Source organism: Helicoverpa zea, chromosome 22, assembly GCF_022581195.2.
Source record: "Helicoverpa zea isolate HzStark_Cry1AcR chromosome 22, ilHelZeax1.1, whole genome shotgun sequence".
In the NCBI taxonomy this organism is placed as follows: Eukaryota; Metazoa; Arthropoda; class Insecta; order Lepidoptera; family Noctuidae; genus Helicoverpa; species Helicoverpa zea.
The window spans coordinates 7,823,903-7,847,738 of NC_061473.1; the positions used below are offsets into that span (position 1 = coordinate 7,823,903).

At 42.2% G+C, this 23,836-nt stretch overlaps 1 protein-coding gene across 3 annotated transcripts in view; it reads right to left on the reverse strand.

Moving 5' to 3' along the window:
* LOC124641306 (sodium- and chloride-dependent transporter XTRP3) overlaps positions 1–23,836 on the reverse strand; it is a 59,584-nt gene that overhangs the window by 16,863 nt on the left and 18,885 nt on the right. For all 3 annotated transcript variants that reach the window (XM_047179357.1, XM_047179359.1, XM_047179358.1), the window contains exons 3-10: positions 10,332–10,564; positions 9,691–9,921; positions 9,061–9,171; positions 5,282–5,523; positions 3,407–3,557; positions 2,693–2,894; positions 1,087–1,246; positions 478–640 (exon numbers count right to left, since the gene is read on the reverse strand). In XM_047179357.1, coding sequence (XP_047035313.1) covers positions 478–640; positions 1,087–1,246; positions 2,693–2,894; positions 3,407–3,557; positions 5,282–5,523; positions 9,061–9,171; positions 9,691–9,921; positions 10,332–10,564 — 1,493 coding nt within the window. The remainder of the gene's footprint in view (positions 1–477; positions 641–1,086; positions 1,247–2,692; positions 2,895–3,406; positions 3,558–5,281; positions 5,524–9,060; positions 9,172–9,690; positions 9,922–10,331; positions 10,565–23,836) is intronic.

The window sequence follows — 23,836 nt, forward strand, 5'->3', positions numbered from 1 at the left end:
ACGTCACAATCACTACTACAGCAGGGTCCAATAACTTACCTCATCAGCATTCCAAGCCTCGTAAGTATGAGGGTTGATGAGCATGAAGACCAGTGAGGACAGTAAGATGCAGGTGACGATGAACGGGCCCACATAGCGCCACGTCACCTGCCAGTACACTCCCGGCCTGTACCATCGCAAGAATCTCCAAAAACTTACCTCATCAGCATTCCAAGCCCCGTAAGTATGAGGGTTGATGAGCATGAAGACCAGTGAGGACAGTAAGATGCAGGTGACGATGAACGGGCCCACATAGCGCCACACAGCAATCACCACCACAGCAGGCTTCTCTAACTTACCTCATCAGCATTCCAAGCCCCGTAAGTAGGAGGGTTGATAAGCATGAAGACCAGCGAGGACAGTAAGATGCAGGTGACGATGAACGGACCCACATACCGCCACACAACAATCACCACCACAAAAGCTGTAATAACTTACCTCATCAGCATTCCAAGCCCCGTAAGTAGGAGGATTGATGAGCATGAACACCAGCGAGGACAGCAAGATGCAGGTGACGATGAAGGGACCCACGTAGCGCCACGTCACCTGCCAGTAGATGCCTGGCCGGTAGCCCGTCATCTCGTAGATGTCGTTGGTGAATCTGGTGAAGAAGATATTGTTAAGATTGAAAGAGTTGAAATAGTTGTGGAGGTTTTGAAAGGTAAATATGTCAAAGAGTTATGTGGCCTGCTAGAGTTTGAAATATTAACGTAAGTTGAGAAATGGATAGGCAGACGAGATGAGATAGTTTTATGTATGATAATTTTATGTGTTCATTTACTTGTATCTCTCTCGATGGTCCCAGATTATTGCAAGGCGAACGTGGGACCATTAATTGATTTATTCATTATGGTGCTTTGTCTGTGTCGTCTATCGTTGTCTGGCCGAAGTCACGTGCTAAAGAGCCCTTTTGAGACGACTTTTTAATGAAATGGTGACACAACATACCTACTTTATTATTGTGATATCTAAGAAACTCTGTGACATCGAAAAAGAAAAATCGTTTTGCAAAAACCATTTCCCCCAGTTTTTATTGTCAAAAATTACCTCTCATGTCCATAAATATAGACAACAGCGACCATTTCCAACAGAGCTACGACGACCAGGCCGATGGTGCCGGCGAACGAGTCGAACATCTTCAGCCAGTACTCGCCCGCGCCCGTCGTGAAGATCAGACCCACGAAGAAACAGAATGTGCACACGCAACCTGAGGGGAAGGAAATCAGGAATTCGAATGATAACTGTAAAGGATCCAAAACGTCGGGATTAAATAAAAATAACCACGATAAAGTCCGTAAAAGTAGTTTTATTTCAATGCCTAATTTTCGTGTAAGTGGCAGAAATCAATATATTAGAATGACTTTTTAAATCGTTTCTGCCAAGATAAAAAGTAGTTTCGACAAGTGGGCTATCTGACAATGATAATATTTCTTCATGTCAATCCAGTTGTTTTTCAGCTTAATGTTTTCAAGCAAACAAACTCTTGAGCGTACATTGTCTTTTGAGTGTTAATTTAGTAAAATAAAGCTTGTGGCACATTATAGCAGCACCGCAACAGCACGGCTGCAGCACGGCGTCGCCTCGAATTAAGACTACGGCTAGCTGCCAGCGCGCCAACCACGCGCTGTCCGCTCGCCGTCGGCGCGCCGGCCGCGAGGTGTAAGCTTGCTGTTACCGCAAACTCAATATTATTTTAAGACGATTATGATTGATGTTATAATTGAACACGACGTAATGACGTTGTTTCGCTGCCGGCTCGGAGTCGGCGCGCAATTAGCACGCCGTCGGCGCGCTGTACGCATGAGGACCGCTCGCTTGCAGCACGCGGGCGGCGAGTCGAGTTGTGTGGAAGCGGCAAGCACGCTGACTGCTCGCCGTTGGCTTTTTCATATTGACATTACGAAATATATTATAATATACACGATTTAATGCTCTAAATTGAATGACAACTTAAATGCTGGTGTGGAGCCGTGCTGTTGCGGTGCTGCTGTAATGTGCCACGTCCTTTAAGGAGCACAGTATTTTTGTATGAAGAAAATGATGTCATAAGCATAACAGCCAGTGATTTGACGAAAACCTAATTAATAGCCCGTGTGAAGGCAAATATTCAAATTAAAGAAGTATAGCTAAAATAAATAAATACACTAGATTAATATAATCCACTCTATAGCTGGGTACACTTAGCAGTGTAGCACGTAACGTATCAGATACGGTATCAACCTGCAAGTGGGTACGGCTCGTCCACGGTCCTCCGTGTATCTAGCTACGAGCTGCCGGATCCGCAGTGCTCACAACGACTTTACGCCGACAACATGTCTCAATTGGAGGCTAGTGCTGCGTTCATATTCATGTATAATATGAAGCACAAGCGGTCGTAACGCCGTCCACGAGCACACTGCGAGCCGCCTTTGTGTTCGCAGTGAAACCACCACTCGGCGGGTCACTGCGAGCTTACAGCACTCCACGCGCGAGCGGCTCGCAGCGGGCTCGTGCCTACGTACTCACTTGATACCGTATCTGATACGTTACGTGCTACACTGCTAAGTGAGTACCCAGCTAAAGAAATCGTTGTAGTATACACAATAAAAGAGAACTTCGCAAAGCCAAACAAACAAATGACTTATTATTAAAAAAAAAAAAAAGAATCACTCACCAGTAATAACCGGCTTGCTAAGCCGTTTAAAGAAGTCGATGTCGAATATGGTGCACAGCATGCCTTCCATGATGCCGATCTGACTGCCGAGCCCCAAGGACAGCAGCATCATGAAGAAGATGATCGACCAGAACGGGGCCGGAGTCAGCTTGAGGATCGCTTGTGTGAAGACGATAAATGCAAGACCCGTGCCTTCTGCTGCCTGGAGAGAGTGAGAGGAATAGTTTATAAATTAGGTCTTTATTTTCCTGCCGGGGCGGTGGTATTGTTCGTAAGAATTACCTCTATTATTTATTTTTAGAAATTAAAGGATACTAGAATGAAACTATGAAATAGAACCTAGAAAGAGCTCGTGGCTAAGGAAAAGCCGATCGATCATAGGAATAAGCAACGTTCGGCGCGTTAGATCCATGAATGGGTCATCTTATCGTGACAGATTCTTCTGTGTTTCGAAAAGCTCGTTAAATTGGTTGATCTCGGCTGTAATTTGAACATCTTTGGAAGTCGTTACGGTAATCAGGAGACAGAAAGTCTGCTAACTGGTTTGAGACGATCAGATAGGCAGTCGTTCCATGTAAGACACTAGCACAGCTACATGCTGTTAGAATGGAAGCCGGCGACCCCAACATACATGGGACGTGGCTCGGCAGAAGACATGGTGTACACATTTCCATTGAACAATGACCAACTTATTTCTAATATCATTCTCCTCACCTCCTCAAGTTGTCGGCTCATGGAGCATCCAGTGAGGTTGTACTTGGCCACGAAGCTCTCGTTGATGAGAGGGAACTCCTGGCGATAGTAGTCGTGACTGGAGTTCGGAGTGAAGCCTGATATATTCAGGTTCGCTAGGATCTTGATCTCCCTGGAAAAAGGGAACAGGATATTTGTAATTATGACGTTGATTCATGCTTAATAGGTACCTCTAGGTGCTCTCGTTTCATGAATGCGGGTTAGGTATACTTGTATGTGTAAATGTACATGAACAATGTCTTTGTATGCGTAAGCTCGTGAGAACTTAGTAGTGGGCCACTACAGTGATTGGATGTGATTATCATTCGATGACTCGGCTACTAGTATTGCCCTAGTCTAGTCAGTCGTCGAATCATACTAAACATAATGGTGCATGAAGACATTTATTTAAACGCACGAGTATAGTTCACCCGTTTTTGCAAAATGAAACACTTATATTTCTAAAAGCAGAGTTGTATGTGTTGTCCTACCATCATAGTACATTCTTGTGAGACAGTTTTACTTTTGTAAGACCCTCCGTAAATGCGAGTAAATTTAAATTAGTAATAAGTATGTATAGCAAAATAAAAGAAACACTATTATTGTGTACTATTATGTATTATTATATACTACCTATGCAGTTATGGAATTAATTTGAATTGGATATTGAATTGTGTTATAGACCCCAAAAATCCAGGTCATCTATTTTTTTTAAGACCTTCATCCTTATGCTTCGCTATAAAGATCAATAGTTTACAGCTCAACCTTCAAATAACCCCAGAGGCCGATACAAGAGTATTTAATTTAAAATATTCACCCTCTCACCTTGCACCGTATTGCGAGCGAAGGCCGTTACGAGCAGATAAGAGAGAACAATCACTGTTGATTGATGCGATCAACGAGCTTTATTTAGACCTTATCAATTGCTCTGCATCAGATGTCTACTTGATTTACTGATTTCTATAATATATCTATCAACTGTTTTGCGATTAAAGTTTAAAATTCGATATAATTTACATGGAATATGGTCTTGACACTGTAATCGCAAATCAACTAATAGATCGGGTATAGAATGCAGAAAAGCGCTTTCAAATATATTTCACCTACTCCAACAACTGTCTCCTTACCTATTTAAGATAGTATCAAAAAGGTTTTATAAAGAATCGAAATTCAGGTTAAAATGAATTGTCATAACTATTTAATAAGTTATTTTTGTAAGTTGGCTCTTAGAGCCCTGCCTCATTAGGACGCCAATGGCGACGTCGCCGGCTACGTATCCAAGCAGTTAGTTTTGAAATGTATGGAACTTACCTCACTTGGCGACGGTTTGGCAACATCGCCAAATTGGAGGCGTGGCCACGAGCTACAGTTTTCTACGTGGCTTCTGGCTACTGTGGCAGCTTGGCGACGCTACCACGGTTGCCACTACAATGTACACGATAAAGCGCACCTCCCTCACTCAGTCGCCAGTGTGGTCGCCAGTCAGCGTGCGATTTCTTCCAGCGACGACGTAAACAATTGACTGTCGAGACGCCATGGCCACTCAACTTGGCGACTTTTGGATGCCAAAAGTAGCCAGACCTGAGCCGCTGGCGTCGTCGCCATGGCGTCCTAGTGAGGCAGAGCTCTTAATCTCAATAACGTTTCCTAATTTGTCAGTTCGTCTTTGAAGTAAATAGCTATCTATGGAGTCATTTCATTTTATCTCTTTTTAGAATTTTCCTTCTTCTAAAAATCGATTATGCAAATACAAACAATAAAGTTAATCTGATGTTTGACACGTAACACGTTACGGTAAAACTCGTATCAAAGTTAAAGTATCTATAAATAATTTGAAAGAATCCTTAGTGTACTTACTTGGTCATACAAGTCTCCACCATAGTATAAGCCTTGAAACCCAAAATGCTAAAGATGACCACAGACGCGTAAATAGCTGTTAAGGCGTTACAGACGGACACGAGCAACACGTCGCGAACACAGTTGTTATTCGGCGGGTTGTAGGAGCCGAATGCGATGAGAGACCCGAAGGCAAGGCCGAAAGAGTAGAAGACTTGAGTAGCTGCGTCCAGCCAGACGGTTGGGTCTAGGAGTTTTTCCAGCTGAAAATAAAGTGGTACAGTTAGGTTATATTAACTTTGCTGTGCTGTAGTCGGCTGTAAGTGAATGCAAAACTGTCAAAATATATGAAGAAATCACTGGGCCTAAGTTAAATTATGATACCTGTGGTTCGTAAAGGCTGAATAAAATGTGATGTGAAAGTGAGTTTGTTTTTCATGCTTTTGTGATAAAACGGCTCCACTGATTTGTGGTGTGGTGTGGTGTGGTGTGGTGCGCAATAAGGAAATCAGTGGCACCCGGAGATCACGCCTTAACGGATGAAACGGATTTTGATCAACTCAAGAGTAGGCAATAAAGCTTATTCTTAGTCTTCTGTAGTTCTTGGGACACGGGTGAAACCGCGGACGGCGCGAAAGGTGATATTTATCAAACAATTTTCAAAATGTAAGTTAAAATCCTCCTACCCTTTTTAAAAATGTTTCCTTTTTATCAAAGGAGGTAAAGGTAGAATTCCGTGGGTCGCGGCTGACGGAGCCGCGCGCGACTGTTGCGGGCCTCGGCAGCGGTGCCATACATTTTCATAGGTTGACTATTGTCGTCCTACGATGTTGCGATGGACGGAATTCTACCTTAAAATCTGTGACGTTGTATACGATAATATTTAGCATAAAGCGATCTCGTCTCATTAACTATGTGAATGAACAATGGTTTAATGCGTTGCCATCGTTAACACTTTAATATACCATGTCGACGGAAAGATACGCTGTACAATAAGACTTCATTGAAACTACCGCTTGTGTATTGGGAAATAATCTTATTAGCACAGTAAACACAAACATTAGTATTATATTACTAAAATTGATTTCAGAGCTCGATTAAAATAAAATTGATTTCAAAATCGATTATTGAAATTGGGAGACTCTTTTTCATGTCATTTATCGGTACAAAGACTGGGGGTCATATTGTCCGATCGAACGCTTGAACCCTCGCAACAGACTGCAGATTATACTATCGGCCGATATTTTGAACGTACTTGTGAATTCAATTGCAACTTTTTAGTCGATCCGATACCGCGATATCCAATAAGAACCAACCTCTCGAGTATGAGGGCGCGGGTTCGATTCCAGGTCAGGCAAGTACCAATGCAACTTTTCTAAGTTTGTATGTACTTTCTGAGTATATCTGAAACACGGGCATTGGTGTCTACACCAATGACCGTGTTTCAGATGGCACGTTAAACTGTAGGTCCTGGCTGTCATTGAACATCGTTGGCAGTCGTTACGGGTAGTCAGAAGCCAGTAAGACACCAGTCTAACCAAGGGGTATTGGGTTGCCCGGGTAACTTATGGGTAACTAACGGGCCCGGGTTGAGGGGGTCAGACAGGGCAGTCGCTCCTTGTAAAGCCTGGAAGCCGACCGCAACATGGTTGGGAAAAAGGCTCGGAAGATGATGAGTCGACGACTGAGAAGTCTACAGTGAGCGGAGTGATGCTCTTAAGTTAATTTAATCTGTATCTAAAACAAAAATGCACATAATGCAAGTTCGAAATCGCTTAACCAAAATAAAGTTTCAGTCAACACTCGTGGTCCTTTTGTACGAGAGGTCTTTGACCTTCATTGTGACAAAAATAGGCCTTTCAGTTCAGGTCCACATTAGCCATTCAGACAAATAGTGATTAGACGACAGTTAATAAAGTAGGTATTGAACTGCGGTCGATATTCTTTACTACAAGTTCTTTTCCACAGTTTTGTTCGTAGGGGGAAATTATTTATTTACTTATTCATTATATATTTCACCATTCATTTTGACGAATTTTTTGACGCTTTTTAGTTGTTTGTTTTACTTGGATAGTTTTTGATATTTATTGTAAATATGTATTGTAAATATCTATGTAAATAAAGAACCTTTGTCATATGCCATTCATTATATGTATAACACCAGTTTCCGCCAGCGGTTTCAGACGCGACTGGAGAAAATTATTCCACGCAACCGGAAAAAAGTAGCCTGTACCTTCCAAGGATCTTACTCGTGGTGAATGGTTTTTCAAATCGCGATGAGGCAAACAAAGAAACGAAATATTCAGCTCTTTAATATTTGAAGAATGTTTTTCGCATATCTTCGCAAAAAGTTGACGATTGTGATTTTTCAGTGAAAAAAGACACCCATGCAAACAGACTTTTACTTGTATAAGTGTTAACGTTTTTAATACATATTACTTAGTCAAGAGCATGTAGAATCAGTACAGGTTAACGTACTCGATAAACCCGAGTTCAAATACCCAATACAATAGAATATTCTATTACCTGCCTACATACCAAAAAATCTATACAAATTACAATATAGACTGCTCATATTCAAACAAGGTCACATTTGCCCAAGAGTTTCATAAATGTACAAACATAAAACACTGGGTATCTTTTGCATAACGAAACATCAAAAAGAGTATTTTTAGCTCCCTTTGAGACGGCCGATACTTAGTTTGTTTTGCGCTCATAAAGCCATGTATTCACTGAGAAACAATTGTTTATAAACACTGTTTCAGAAACAATATCTACGTGTTTCTGAAACAAATAATTTTGTTTCAGAAACATATAATTTTGTTTCTGTGGACGATGTGGTCGGCAGAGTTTCCGAAACATTGTTGCTGTAAACATCTACGTGATGTTTCAGAAACTATGTATCTGAAATATTGTTTCCCAGTGAATACATGGCTTAAGTCAATATGAAGATGAATGATAGTACGCACATTATAAAGATCAGGTATTTTTATCCGGTATCAGACCGACTGAAAACTTTGATTGGATTTAAGATTTTGTTTAAATGGAGACCACGGAATAGCAAGCGCAGCGTAGGACGTCCACCAACAAGGTGGACAGACGATCTTATAAAGTCGCCGGAAGATGCTGGATGCAGGTCGCCTCCAACAGGTATCTGTGGAGATCTAAGGGGGAGGCCTATGTTCAGCAGTGGACGTCCTATGGCTGAGATGATGATGATGATGAAAAAAAATGTGCCGAAAATCGGGTCAATTGTTGGCCGACTATTTTGTCTGCAGTGTGCTGCAAACATGAAACACTGGGTTTCTTTTGCATAACGAAACACCAAAAAGAGTATTTTTAGCTCCCTTTGAGACAAAAGAAAAGGTTTCGTTTGGTATATATCTTGTAGGGCGGTAATTATTCTATGAAATCAGGCTTTCTTGAGATGTGAATTTGTTTATTTATTTTTTGTTTTTCTTTTGTTTGCTCTTTCTTAGTAAACCAATGTTTCTCGCGGTTTTACCCCCTTGCTGAAGTAATGTATACGCTTATGTAAATAATATGTGTACATTTGTATTTCATAAAACAGTATTTCCTTAGATATACTTAGTGTATAAGCCAAGTTTCATCAAAATTCACTAACTCATTTTCACGTAAAGATGTGTGTAACTTATGCAGATTTCAGCGTAGTATTTGCCAGACTTAGGAGAAAAATTAAGGTTTATTATTGAAGACGTATTTTATTATAATAAGTTTTTTAAATACATGTATTTTCTTTCTTAATATTCTTAATCTATTATTATCATTGTCACACTAACCTTAGGCTTATACATATGTATGATGCCATCAGTAGACCCTGGCAGCGTGACTCCTCGGATGAAGAAGATCGTCAGCACCACGTACGGGAACAGCGATGTGAAGTATACCACCTGAAACAATATCAGTTATGTTATTTGTGAAGAAAGGGCTTTGGTTATGTTGGCTTTTGCTGTGGTCTTTTAATTAAGTAAAGTGACATTAAAGGGTGAGATTCCTTATATCTCAAAACGAAAATATCTCGTTTTGTATTCTTTTGTGGTATTCATGTTACCTTATTTTGAAATTGAAATTGAAATACAAGCGTGATAAATAAAAACTAAGTATACGAAAAATCCTTTTCCTTATTCGTAATAAGCGTGAGAGCTCGTGATTTCTTCAATTTAGCTTACTACTGAAAAATGGCCTCTCACTCTCTCTTTTTATTGCCTTCTCTTTTCAGCTTAAAGAAAGAAATATGTATTTAAAAACTGACCTTACCTTTTTAAAAACAATAGATAGAATTTCTCCACTCTACGCTCTAGGTACTACTGATTGGGCGGAGTCGAGTTGTTTGAATATCGAAATTCTATTGGCTAACCCCGCATTGTTAGAGTCTGGGTCTAAAACAAATGAAAATCTACTGCACTAACCTTGCCACTGCTCTGTATCCCCTTCATGACGATAAAGAAGACGATGATCCAGGCCAGCAGCAGGTACAGCACGATCCACCAGCGCGGCACTCCCGGCTCCTCGATGCTGGGAGACGCGTCCAGTGCCTCTCGGTACCAGAAGTAGACGGTGGACGAGGCTTTGTTGCACTCGGCTTCGCGGGTCCCGTTGTCGGCGGGGCAGTGAGCCCAGGGTAGGGAGTCCGCTGATAGCTGTGGAAGTTGGATGGTTCTAGAAAATTCTGGGAGGATTTCGACTATAGAAAATTCTGAGGGAGTAACTAATATAATTTACTGTATTCCTTGTTTGAATAAATTATACGAAAAACTTAGAACTTAATATGCTTAGAATTAGAAATATGCTTAGAACTTGATAATGCTTGCAACAAAAGTGCCGCTTTAAAAATGATTTTCAGAAGTTTATCTAGGGCCGATTTTTTCAATCGAAGATTAATTTGAATAATATGTTAAAAAATATGTCAACAGCTATATTTATTCTTCTTGAAAAACCGGCTCTAAGAACACAGCTTTTTATCAGACAGACGAGCCATGACGGCTAAGCCTTGATAACTTATTTTTAAAATGCATTAGGACCTACATACAAAATAACCGATCCAACTCACCCGAATACTATTAAACAGGTAAAAGAACACCCATGTAATAATGACATTGTAGTACAAAGCCACGAAGAGGGTCACCATGCAACTGGAGATGCCGATGCCGCCCAACCATGGATGTATGGTGTTCCATACGCCGAGGGAGCCGAGACGCATCTTCTGGCCGATCGCCATCTCGATCAGGAAGAGGGGGATGCCTTCGAGGATTAACATGATGAGGAATGGGATTAGGAAGGCTCCTGTAACAAGAGCGTGGTATTAGGTTGTATTATCGCAATTTTTTCAAAAAATAAATAAATAAGAAGTCTCAGAAGTAAAAGGCATCTGGTATGAAAAATCTAAATTAAGGAACTGAAAATACAGAAATAATACAATTGGGGACTTTAACACACAATATAGCTAGAAATTATTGTAACGTCCTGAATCACTTTAATGATATGCTTACTCTGACGTTTTCTGGAGAATCACTGTCTCCTAAGTCACAGGCACATGCCTGGTTTAGGAGCCAGAGTTTAATATTTAGCGAAAGCTACAATTTATGCCTATTAGTTTTTATGGATATTATTATTTATTTTGGTGTTATTTATTATAGAAGGTCGCAAAACTGTGAGGTTACTCGAAAACTTTTCTTCCTTAGTCCCAACTTTAATGAAAAGTTGGTAAAGTGTGAATATCAAAGAATCAACTACCTGAAATAAGCACCCTATCAAAAGACACACTTGACGAATTTCAATTGCCACTAAAAGCTAGTGCAAAAAAAAACTTAAATTGGTTTTTAAAAAGCTTCATCGACAAAATTGGTTGTTGATGCATGATTCAATTTGGCAAAGAGCCAGAGCGCAATTTTAATATACCTACCTAACTAGTATTTTAAGTTTTCATTTAATTTTATGACGTCATTTTATGAGCTGAAAGCTATTTCCATGAGGTCACGAACTAGTGGGATCAATTTAATTGCTTTCAAGTGATTTTCAACCCATATTAAACACTAGCGGGTTATCCCGTAAGAACTACTCCACGCACGTCGATAAAAGCCTTAAGTCACAGACTACTTTAACAGTTACTACGTAACGCTTGTTGTCTTGTTTGATATTGATAATAGAATATCTTATACTTTAAGAATCGGTTATTATTAGTCTCTAGTCTTCCTCAGCAATTGCATAACACTGAAAGATTTTTTCAAATCGGACCTGTTCCGGTTAGTACCTCAGATTAGCTCGTTCAAGCAAACCAACAAACAAACAAGCTTTAAGTGTTGGAGGCCTGCGTCCATAAGCAACTGTCGAGCTTCATCCACTTACACAACCTTATTAGCCCGTTGCAATCTGGGTTCAGGCCAGGACACAGCACTGCTTCGGCACTTCTCAAAGTGACTGGTGACATTAGGGAGGGGATTCAGGACACCAAAGTTACAGCTTTGGTCCTTATTGATTTCTCTAATGCCTTTAATGCCGTCAGTCATGATATCCTAGAATCTATCCTTTCCCATCTTATGATTTCACCCAAAGCTCTGGAATGGTTCTCATCTTATCTTCGTGGGCGCCAGCAAGCTGTTCGAGTTGATGAGACATTGTCTAATTGGCGTGATCTAGTGGCTGGTGTCCCACAAGGCGGTATTCTTTCTCCACTATTATTTTCTATCTTTATTAACTTCATTACTCCTAACCTTCAGTGTGCGTATCATTTGTATGCCGACGATCTTCAGCTTTACACTCAGGCTCGGCCTGAGGATCTGCATATAGCCATTGACAAACTGAATGTAGATTTGTCGGTTATTAATCGATGGTCTAACCAATTCGGGGTGTCAGTAAATCCTTCTAAGTGTCAGGCCATAGTCGTGGGTAGTCCTCGTATGGTAAGTAAGGTGGATATTACGAACTGTCGTCCGATTATCCTAAACGATGTTGTTGTTCCGCTTAGCCTCAATGTGAAGAACCTGGGTCTTTATATGGACAGTACGCTTAGTTGGCAAACTCAGGTCGCTAGTGTGAGTAAGCGTGTAATTGGAACCTTACGTCATCTAAATCGGTTAAGAAACTTTTTGCCGCCGAAAACCAAAGCAATGCTTGTGCAGTCCCTAATATTTCCTATTATCGACTATGGTGACGTGTGTTACTTCGACCTCAATGCGGACTTGCTCAACAAACTTGATCGGCTCATCAACAACTGCATAAGATTCGTCTTCAACCTGCGGAAGTACGATCATGTTTCTGAGTATAGGACGCAATTGAAATGGATGTCCATTCGTCAGAGAAGATCGATGCGTGCCTTGACGACCCTTTACTCTTTACTTAACTCTCCTACTCCCCCCTCGTACCTAATTCCTCATTTTCAATACCGTTGCTCCGGTCATTCCAAAAATCTTCGCTCTTCTCACAATCTTCTTCTTCACTGTCCTTCTCATACCTCTGACACTATCCACTCTTCTTTTCACATTCAAGCTATTCTTCTGTGGAATGCGCTGCCCTTAGAAACCAGGAAGTCACCCAGCAAACAATCTTTCAAGAGTGCTGTGCGGAAGTACTTGCTTAAGAAATCGTTGGCAGAATCATCATCACAATAATTTATTGGTATATTATATGTATATATGTATGTATGTATGTATTTATTGTTATTTGTATTAATATTGTTGTATTTAATTAGTATTTAGTGTTTTATTCATCATTATGTTTTCGTTTTATTTTCTAATGCACCTACCATGTTTTTCTCTGCATCACCCTAAGGTTGACTGGAAAGAATGCCTATGGCATTAAGTCCGCCTATGTAATATTTTTGTTGCATAAAGTTTAAATAAATAAATAAATAAATAACTCAGTACAGTTTTATCCACTTCACATGTAATTACAGTCATAAAAAAACATTTGTATACGTATAACTGTGAGTGAACCTCAAAGCGGTCATATTGGAGCACGTCGTCAACTGTTTGCTGTGAACGTCAGCCACATTACACATTACAGGGCTGCCTCAAACGCGAGCTTTGTTTAAAGTGGCTTAAGTTTAAAAAACTTAGAGTTCACACCAATTAAGTAATACTGAAGTTAGCTATTTAATATTTTTTAACCGTTGTGAAGTCAACAGTAGTTAACTTCAGAGAAGTAACGCGTCTTGACAAGATTTATACGAAAGAATGCCTAAGTAGCCCAATAGTTGACTTCAGAAATGCTATGTTGATTGTACAAACTTTCATCAGCGGCAACGCATTGGCAACAAGACTAGCTAGCACTTCAAGAACTTGTACCATCGACCTCCGGTCTCGGGAGGGGAGTGATGTAGCGGCACTACAACTGTTAACACCGCCATCTACACAGTCGCCGACGCAACTCTCAGACAAGAATCCTGCATCGCACATGCAGTGTTCGCGCGCACATTAATACGCGTAGATCACCCCGACAACAACTGTCGGGCAGTAGCCCGCCGGACAAAAACACCTGTCCGGTCGGAGGATCCTCCCTTTAGTGCGAGGTTTGATGAGCTTTACTCTCTGCTCTCATACCTCCACAGTGGTGACCCCGACGTGATATGAACACGCAACTTTCGAGCTACGTGACGTCATCCGCAAGACCTTCCTCAAGCTCTCGAGCGACGAGTCCTTCAGCCAGCCAGCTTCAAATGGGTATCCCTGGCCACCAGCATGTTGCGGACGCACATACCTGGTCAGCACCCTCAGCCACATCCAGCGACCTAGGCTCCAGCTCACTGCACTTCGGCCGGTCGAGTATCTCCCTCGCCGAAGCAGTCGCTAGCCACTAGCGCGGCGCTGTGCAACTCTCGCAGCGCCGGTCCCGACTCACTGGGATTCGCAGCACCGCCGTAGCAGCCAGTTCCGACTCACCGAGAACCTCGCGGCAACGCATTGGCAACAAGACTAGCTAGCACTTCAAGAACTTGTACCATCGACCTCCGGTCTCGGGAGGGGAGTGATGTAGCGGCACTACAACTGTTAACACCGCCATCTACACAGTCGCCGACGCAACTCTCAGACAAGAATCCTGCATCGCACATGCAGTGTTCGCGCGCACATTAATACGCGTAGATCACCCCGACAACAACTGTCGGGCAGTAGCCCGCCGGACAAAAACACCTGTCCGGTCGGAGGATCCTCCCTTTAGTGCGAGGTTTGATGAGCTTTACTCTCTGCTCTCATACCTCCACAGTGGTGACCCCGACGTGATATGAACACGCAACTTTCGAGCTACGTGACGTCATCCGCAAGACCTTCCTCAAGCTCTCGAGCGACGAGTCCTTCAGCCAGCCAGCTTCAAATGGGTATCCCTGGCCACCAGCATGTTGCGGACGCACATACCTGGTCAGCACCCTCAGCCACATCCAGCGACCTAGGCTCCAGCTCACTGCACTTCGGCCGGTCGAGTATCTCCCTCGCCGAAGCAGTCGCTAGCCACTAGCGCGGCGCTGTGCAACTCTCGCAGCGCCGGTCCCGACTCACTGGGATTCGCAGCACCGCCGTAGCAGCCAGTTCCGACTCACCGAGAACCTCGCGGCAACGCATTGGCAACAAGACTAGCTAGCACTTCAAGAACTTGTACCATCGACCTCCGGTCTCGGGAGGGGAGTGATGTAGCGGCACTACAACTGTTAACACCGCCATCTACACAGTCGCCGACGCAACTCTCAGACAAGAATCCTGCATCGCACATGCAGTGTTCGCGCGCACATTAATACGCGTAGATCACCCCGACAACAACTGTCGGGCAGTAGCCCGCCGGACAAAAACACCTGTCCGGTCGGAGGATCCTCCCTTTAGTGCGAGGTATGATGAGCTTTACTCTCTGCTCTCATACCTCCACATCATCATCATCATCATCAGCCTATCGCAGTCCGCTGCTGGACATAGGCCTCTCCAAGTGCACGCCACTGAGATCTATTTTCGGCTTACAAACAAACGTGTACAAACTTTATTCATTTACAATTAGACCAAATTCAGTTTAATATAACCCTAGATACTTTACATGTAATTAAACTCACGAATATACATCCATACAAACATTTGTACACCTATATATAAAACTGTGAGTGAACCTCAAAGCGGCCATATTGGAGCACGTCGTGCAGCTGTTTGCTGTGAACGTCAGCCACATTACACATTACAGGGATGCCTCAAACGCGGGCTTTGTCCGAAGTGGCTTATGTTAAAAACTTACAGTTTGTAACCATTAAGTTTCTGAAGTTTAATATTTTTTGACGATTGTATATTTTTTGACACCTTCAGACCAGTACATCGATTCTATAAAATTCAGACAACAACTCGCATTTCACTTCGCTATTCACTCTCACTTCACATTCGGTTCAAAACGTTCTAAAAGTCATCTCATACTTTATCTGTCAAAATCTCGAGTTTAATTTAGTTCAACTCGCAAACACGCTCGCAAGAGTAGCGCTAGTGTAGTAAACTCACGGCGGATTCAGATGCGAAGTTTAGAGTGAAGTCTTATAGAATCACACTACAGCAAAGCGTCTAGACAAGATCTGTACAAACGAATGCCCAAGTGGTCCAATAGCCGACTTCAGAAATGCTAACTTAACCGTACGAACTTCATTCAGTTCAAATCGGACCAGTAGTTTTTGTTAGCTCGTTCAAATTAGCTTTAGCTTATTACACCTCTTATATGCCCAATATAACTGTGAGTGAACCTCAAAGCGGTCATATTGGAGCACGTCGTGCAACTGTTTGCTGTGAACGTCAGCCACATTACACATTACAGGGCTGCCTCACACACGCGGGTGTAATACTAAAGTGGCTTAAGTTATAAACTTAGAAAATTGCTAATCGTAGCAAAGCTAATCGTAACGAAACACTGAACGAAAAACCATGTAATGGTGACAATTTAAGGTCAAAATCTGTGGATTTTTAAATCAGGTGTTACGCGTATATCTTTAACTGTTAAGTTAAAATAAAAACACAGTATATTTAAAAAATATAAAAATAAACAGCCGCAATTTTCATGAATAATTGGTTCGATTTGGAATAATCTAAGTCTTTCCACTTTTCAACCGACTTCCTAAAAAGAAGGTTCTCAATTCGGATGTTTGTTTTTTAGGTAAAAGAGCTAAGAACTAATTACATCCCTTCGAATTCATACAAGGCTGAACACGTTCCTATCAAAAATATTCCTCATTTTATTTTCCCAAAAAACAGGATTCTAGCGTTAGTCCACTTTAATATGCAGCAAGCGTATGCCATATAAATGCAGTGTCCAGTGTTCTCCATATATTGAATTTATTCAACATGTTCAAAAATAAGTCATCCTTTTATCAGGTTTTCCAAAAAACAAGAATTCAGCGTTATTCCCTTTTAACATGCAGTGAGCGTATGCAATAAATACAATGTCCAGTCCAGTGGCAATGTTTGAACAAGTCGCTTGTTTGCCAACACCGGTTTAAGGCTCGAGCAGACCGGATGCGTATGCGTAACCACGCGCGTAGTCACGCGCGTAGTTACGGCGTAACCATGAGTTGTAATGTATGGAAATGTATGAGACAGGCCACACCGCTTGCGTAACGACGCGCGTGTCTACGTTACGCAAGCGGTGTGGCCTGTCTCATACATTTCCATACATTACAACTCATGGTTACGCCGTAACTACGCGCGTGACTACGCGCGTGGTTACGCATACGCATCCGGTCTGCTCGAGCCTTTACGAGTATTGCACTCTCTCTGCTCTTTGAAATTATACAGAGCTTGTTTTCGTAAAACGTAGGTAAAATACTTATAAGTACATACATTCATTTGTTTTTAAAGCTCAATCATAATTTTTAATCGTGAAAAGGAAGCCAAATCTTACTTACTTTAGCTACATACTTTTTAGTCAGAATGTTATCAAAATCGGCTAAACTGTGTCAGAGATTGCCGAAACACCAATTATTTACAAAACGCAATCAAAATGTAATGATTGCCAATGCGAGAAGCCGAAAATCGATCTCAGTGGCGTGCACTTGGAGAGGCCTATGTCCAGCAGTGGACTGCGATAGGCTGATGATGATGATGATGAATCAAAATGTATGCATGACGCAATTGAAAAAGACGTAAAACAGCGTAGTATTACATAATAAAATACCCTTCTAAAATATTCCCAACTTATTATTACCCCAAACGTACATACTACGACGAACGTCACACAAATAAAAATACCTCCACATTTAAATCATTTGACCTTTTCAAAACAATTATGTCGCGTACAAAAAGGGCTTTCAAAAACAAGGAAGGACTAGATATTAAACCTCAACCTATATTAGGTGCCATAAACAATCAGTTTCTATTTTTAGAATCGCCGCTTCGTCTGGGCTGAGCGCTATCGATTTTTAAATTGCTACGGAGCTACGAAATTGCGTCGTAGCTGGCGTAGACATTGCTACGGTAACCTTTGCTCTTTTGCTACGAATGCACCGCAGTAGGTGGTTGTTATAGTTAGATTGTACAATCTTGATCATTTATGAATTAGAATTGATTTAAAATATGCCATATTTATTTTAGTAAGAAATGAAATGAATAATAATAGGTTTTTTACTAAGTTAATTTTCATGAACATTTTATTGAAATAAATTTATAATATCTGATATTTTCATAGTTACCATCATTCATAAAACCATTTAAAAAATAGAATGGTTTAAAATAGACTCAAAATTATACGCAGTCTTATAGTAAATACGTAGGTATATACATATTTAATGAGCCACCGTAAGCCTTCTATCAAAAGGCATGAATATACTTAGGTTTTGTTTTGAAACCTAAGAAGGTGAGTATATTTAGGAAAGGTTATAGTATTTATAAAGGTACAACTTCTCAGAATAGACTTTAATGGGCTTACACACGTGACGTTTCACGTCAGACTAGTGTTGTCTACCTACATATTATAATACTGTCTGTTTCCCACGGTTTCTCTTGCATTCCGGGGAACTTCTTTGGGTACTCGGACAAAATATAGCCTGTTATGTGTTACGAGTATATATGTATTACTCGGGAATAGTCTAGCTTTATAATAGTGAAAATTTTTTTTAATCGGTTAAGCAGTTTCGGAGTCTAAAAAACAAGTGTTTGGTATATTAGCATAGATATACTATAAAGTAGAAGAGTTTATTTGGTTTAACGCGGTAAAACTGGTCAAATTAGAAAAATTCTTTCAATTTTTAAATAGCGGATTTATCGGCGCTTCTTTCTATACGGACGCGTGAAGTAGCTCTCACGGGACGCAAGTGAAACCGCTGGCAGAAACCAATGAAAGTATAATTTCTGAGAATAGAATGTAATGAGTACCTACACACATGACGCTTCACGTCAGACTTTTGTTATTAGAATATAATTGTGGAGTGTACGTATTCCGATATGAAACTGTTTCATCATGATACGACATAAATAGAAAATCATTGATGTGGTTTGTTGGAATGATGCCTTTTGAATTCGTTGGTGTTGTTTTAACTTTACTTTGTTCTTGGATATCTGTTTCTTAGAATCCGAATATTTTAAGCTATTCGTCTTTTTTATTATTCTTTATTGTACACAAAAACATATAAAAATACACACAACACAGAGAAGACATGTACAAAGGCGAGCTTAACCCAGAACTGGGTTCTCTAACAGCAAACCTTAGAGCGATAGAGAGATGCGATAGGGAAGAGAAAATTAAAAGTGCACAACATTAAACAAAACAAAGATAAAACTACATAACATAAAATATATACCTATAAATAAAACATAAAATATAATAAATAAATAAATAAATACATACATACAAATAAGGTCATGTTGACAGGAAATGTTCCTTAATTCGTCTCTCGAAGACATCCAACGATATGCTGTCACGTATACTGTGAGGCAGAGCGTTCCATAGCCTCACAGCGCGAACAGTGAAGGATCCATCATAACGACTCGAAGTATGAGGAGGGAAACGGAGTAGAAGAGATGAAGAGGAGCGACAGGGTTTGCATCTAGGAACAAGGAACTCAAAGCGTTCCTTAAGATAATTTGGAGCGTTGGGATTGTGAAGAAGAGAGAAGAGAAAAGACAGAATATGAGCATCTCGACGCTGCCGAATTGGCAGCCACTTCAGCTGGCTCCGGAATTCAGACACATGGTCGTATTTCCGGAGGCCAAAAATGAAGCGGATGCACAGATTCTGCAGACGCTCGAGTTTGTTAAGAAGTTCCTCAGTCGCATCAAGGAAACAGACATCAGCATAATCTAAAAGAGGGAGAAGAAGCGACTGAGCGAGATTAATTTTTGTCGTAAAAGGCAGGAACTTCTGGAGACGTTTGAGTGACTGAAACGAGCAAAATACCCTTCTGCTTACTTCTGCAACGTGTGAACCCCAGGATAAATGACAGTCCATAATTACCCCCAAGTTCTTGACCGTAGAAGAGTATGGGATTGCAACGCTATCATATGAGACCGGTGGTGGAGAAGACAGCTTATTAAGGAAATATCTGCCACCAATAATGAGAGCTTGTGACTTGGCAGGATTGACTAGAAGCCCGAAATCCTTAGCCCATTGACTTATGTTTCTAAGATCATTATTGATGGCATCAATTGCTTTCGGTAACTCTTCAAGTTTGAAGTGTTGATAAAGCTGCAAGTCATCTGCATAGAGATGGTAATGCGAAACTAGTGACTTAGTGATGGCGTTTATAATAAACCGGCCAAGTGCGAGTCGGACTCGCGCACCGAGGGTTCCGTACAAATCCTGGTTAGATAAAAAGTGAGTCTCGCGCCAACCGTTCAGTTTAGAACAATCATAGTTATGGTAATTTCGTGAGAGTCAAAATAGCTAATATTTTTTATTTTATAATATAACTAAAATAGTAGGCCAGTACCTTGTAAAAGTTATTTTATTAAAGTTATTTATATACAAAATTTTATAGTCATCATTCAGAAATCTGATTGAAAATAACTAATTATGTCTTAAAGGTCATTGGGCATATCTGACCCGCTTTGTAAAAAGTGGCGGACATGAATCAAAGTAGTTTTAAATCGTGGAGAATGGTATGACGTTTCTTTGAATGTCCAGGATCGTTTGAAAAATATAATAGACAAGCAGTTTCAGAGGATTTTACAGGTTGCAATGCTAGTTTTTATTGTTAAAGACTTTTCATAAAGAAAGGATCTGGAAACCCTGAGTAATCGAGGGCAACTCTTGAATATTGTAGTCACGCATCGAGTCAAAACCAGACATGTGAGTGTATTTTTGAGGGTACTTGTAAACAGTGAAGGTTTGGAGCTGATTTGATTATGGAGACTACAGAGAGTCGAGGGAACTCCTGAACGGTATGTTGCAACTACCACGTGTTTGGGCTTATTTTATTCGTATTGGCGAAGACTTTCCACATAGATAGGTTTAACTGCCATTGTGGGATCGATAGCAAAGATCAGATATAGTTATGGGAACTCCTTTACAATTTATAACGTAACCTTGTGTTGGAGCTTATTTTATTTTAGGTGATGAGAATTCACTACTAATGGGATCTATTATTTTTTTAAACATGCATAGAGTTCTCTCGACTTTCTCACTTCTCCATCATCAGGTAAGCTCTAAACTTTCACTGTTTGATAGTATCACCAGACATACATCTGAGAATCAAGTTTTAATCCTATGCATGCCTACAATTTTTTATAGTTGCCCTCGATTTCTCAGGATTTCCATCATCAGATCCTGACCTGATGACAATGGAAATAAACGGCGAGTATACTCTTTCACTACAAAGAAATGATTTCTCAAATCCGTCAAATTTGGTCGTTTAAATTCCCCATTGAAATGAGGAAAATATTTGATGTTTACACCTGATTTTCTCTAGATTCTCACGGTTCACATAGATGCGACTAATGCCATAGTAAATCAGAGCCTTTATCATTATACTGTGCTATATTTCGTTCGTATCCGCCGTGGGTATGGTTTTCATACTAAGGTGCCCAATGACCTTTGAATGATTTAAAATTTTTCATAGTTTAGTGGCAATTATATTTAAGAAGTGTTTGATATGAATTTCAACTTTAATATCTCTACGCGTTCATGTAAAAAAGGGTAGTTAGTAAGTTTATAATTATTAAAAAAATATTTTATGTCGTGTAAGCAAAAATAATATTTTAATATTTTATGTAACTTCAAATTTATCATTTTCTCAATTTTTCCTTTATCTGTACTATATAACGCTGCTTCGTGGCGAATTTCAAGATTCTGAGTTCACGGGAAGTACCTTGTAGGTTTTGATTCCCTAGCGTGTGACAGAAATTCGTCTAAGGTGTCGGTATAACTGCTGTATCTTTTGATCGCGTTAACTTAGAAGTTTGTTTTTTTCACTGCCTAAAGGGACAATAGACTTAGGTATTTGGTATAAATTTCAATTTGATACCTTTATTCGTTCGTGAGAAATAAGGTAGTAAGTTTCATTTTATTAAAATATATTTTTTTATATTATATAACTAAAAAAATGAGATTTTCGTAATTTTTCCTATATTTGCATTATATGACAATACTTCATGCCAAATTTCAAGACTCTGAGTTTACGGGAAGTACCCTGTAGGTTTTGATTCCTTTGCGAGTGTCGAGAATTTGTTGAAAATATCGACATAATCGGTTGTATCTTTTGATTGGCTTGGCTTAGAAGCTTGATATTTTCACAGCTTAAAGGGACAACAGACCTGAGCATTTCATGTGAATTTCATCTTGATACGTCCACGCGTTCTTGAGATAAAGGGTCTTGACAGACAGACAGACAGACAGACAGACAGACAGACAGACGGACAACAAAGTGATCCTATAAGGGTTCCGTTTTTTCCTTTTGAGGTACGGAACCCTCCTCCCCGTGATAGTGTTAGGGGACTTCAACGCCAAGAACTTGGCCTGGGGTTCCCGACGCACAGATGCACGGGGTAGGATGGTGGAGGACTGGGCGCTGGAAGCAGGCCTGGTCGTCCTCAATCGGGGTTCTGTCCCCACGTGTGTACGGATGCGGGGCGAGTCAGTGGTGGACATCTCGTTCGCCAGCCCCGCTCTGCTGCCGCGTGTCTTTGACTGGCGCGTGGAGGAGAGGGTGGAGACCTACTCCGATCACCGGTACATCCGGTTTGACGTCTCCGCCCAGAACCCTAGCGCGCCGGTCCAGCAGACCCCGAGTGGTCCACGTTGGGCGCTGAGGCACCTGGACCGGGAGCTTCTCCTGGAAGCCTCAGTCGTGCAGGCCTGGGTGTCATCACCGGACAGGCCCGCCGACATCAACGACGAGGCGGAGTGGTTCCGGGAGACCATGTCCGAGATTTGTGACGTGGCCATGCCCCGAGCCCCGCCAGGACGCGCCCGACGCCAGGTGTACTGGTGGTCTCGCGAGATCGCCGCCCTTCGAGAGGCGTGCGTCGCTGCGAGGCACCTGTACACCAGACACCGCAGGCTGCGCATCCGCCCTCCGGATGCAGAAGCCAGGGAAGCAGAGCTGTACGAGGGATACAGAGCTGCGAAGACCGCCCTCCAATTGGCCATCATCCAGGCCAAGGAGGTGGCCAATGCGGAGCTGCTGGGGTCTCTGGACAGGGACCCGTGGGGGCGCCCGTACAAAATGGTGCGGGGCAAGCTCCGCCCATGGGCCCCCCCGCTGACCCAGAGTCTTCGGCCTCAGCTGGTGGAGGAGGTGGTGAGCGCTCTGTTCCCTTCGCGCGGGGAACACTCTCCCCCGCCCATGTCTCTGCAACCCGCGGTGTCAACGACGGACCACACTTCCGACGACGACGATGTCCCCGAGGTGACTGGGGTGGACCTGAGAGTGGCGGTGGCTAGGCTGAAAGCCAAAAACACCGCCCCAGGGCCTGACGGCCTGCCTGGCAAGGCCTGGGTCCTGGCCCTTGAGGCTCTCGGGCCTCGACTTAGAGGGCTTCTCAGCGCATGCTTGGAGAGGGGCCAGTTCCCACTTCGTTGGAAGACAGGGAAACTGGTCCTCATACGGAAGCCGAGGCGCCCTGCGGACTCTCCGTCCGCATACCGGCCTATCGTGTTGCTCGACGAGGTGGGCAAGCTCTTTGAGCGAGTTGTCGCACACCGCCTCGTCGCGCACCTTGGGGGGATAGGGCCGGACCTTGCGGACCACCAGTTTGGTTTCCGCAAGGGGCGCTCAACGGTGGACGCCATCATGCGCGTGAGAGCTCTCACGACGGGGGATGCTGTGTCCCGGGGGGGGGTCGTCTTGGCGGTGTCTCTTGACATCGCCAACGCCTTCAACACCCTTCCCTGGAGTTGCATTAGGGAGGCACTCCGGTATCACCGGGTGCCGACCTACCTTCGTCGCGTGGTCGAGGCCTATCTGTCGGATAGGTCCATCATCTACCCTGGTCACAACGGGGAATGGAACCGGCGAGAAATGTCGTGCGGTGTTCCGCAGGGGTCGGTACTGGGGCCGCTCTTGTGGAACATCGGCTACGACTGGGTGCTGCGCGCCGACCTCCCTAGCGGCGTCAGCGTGGTCTGCTACGCTGACGACACGCTGGTTCTGGCACAAGGGAGGTCGCACCAGGAGGCGGC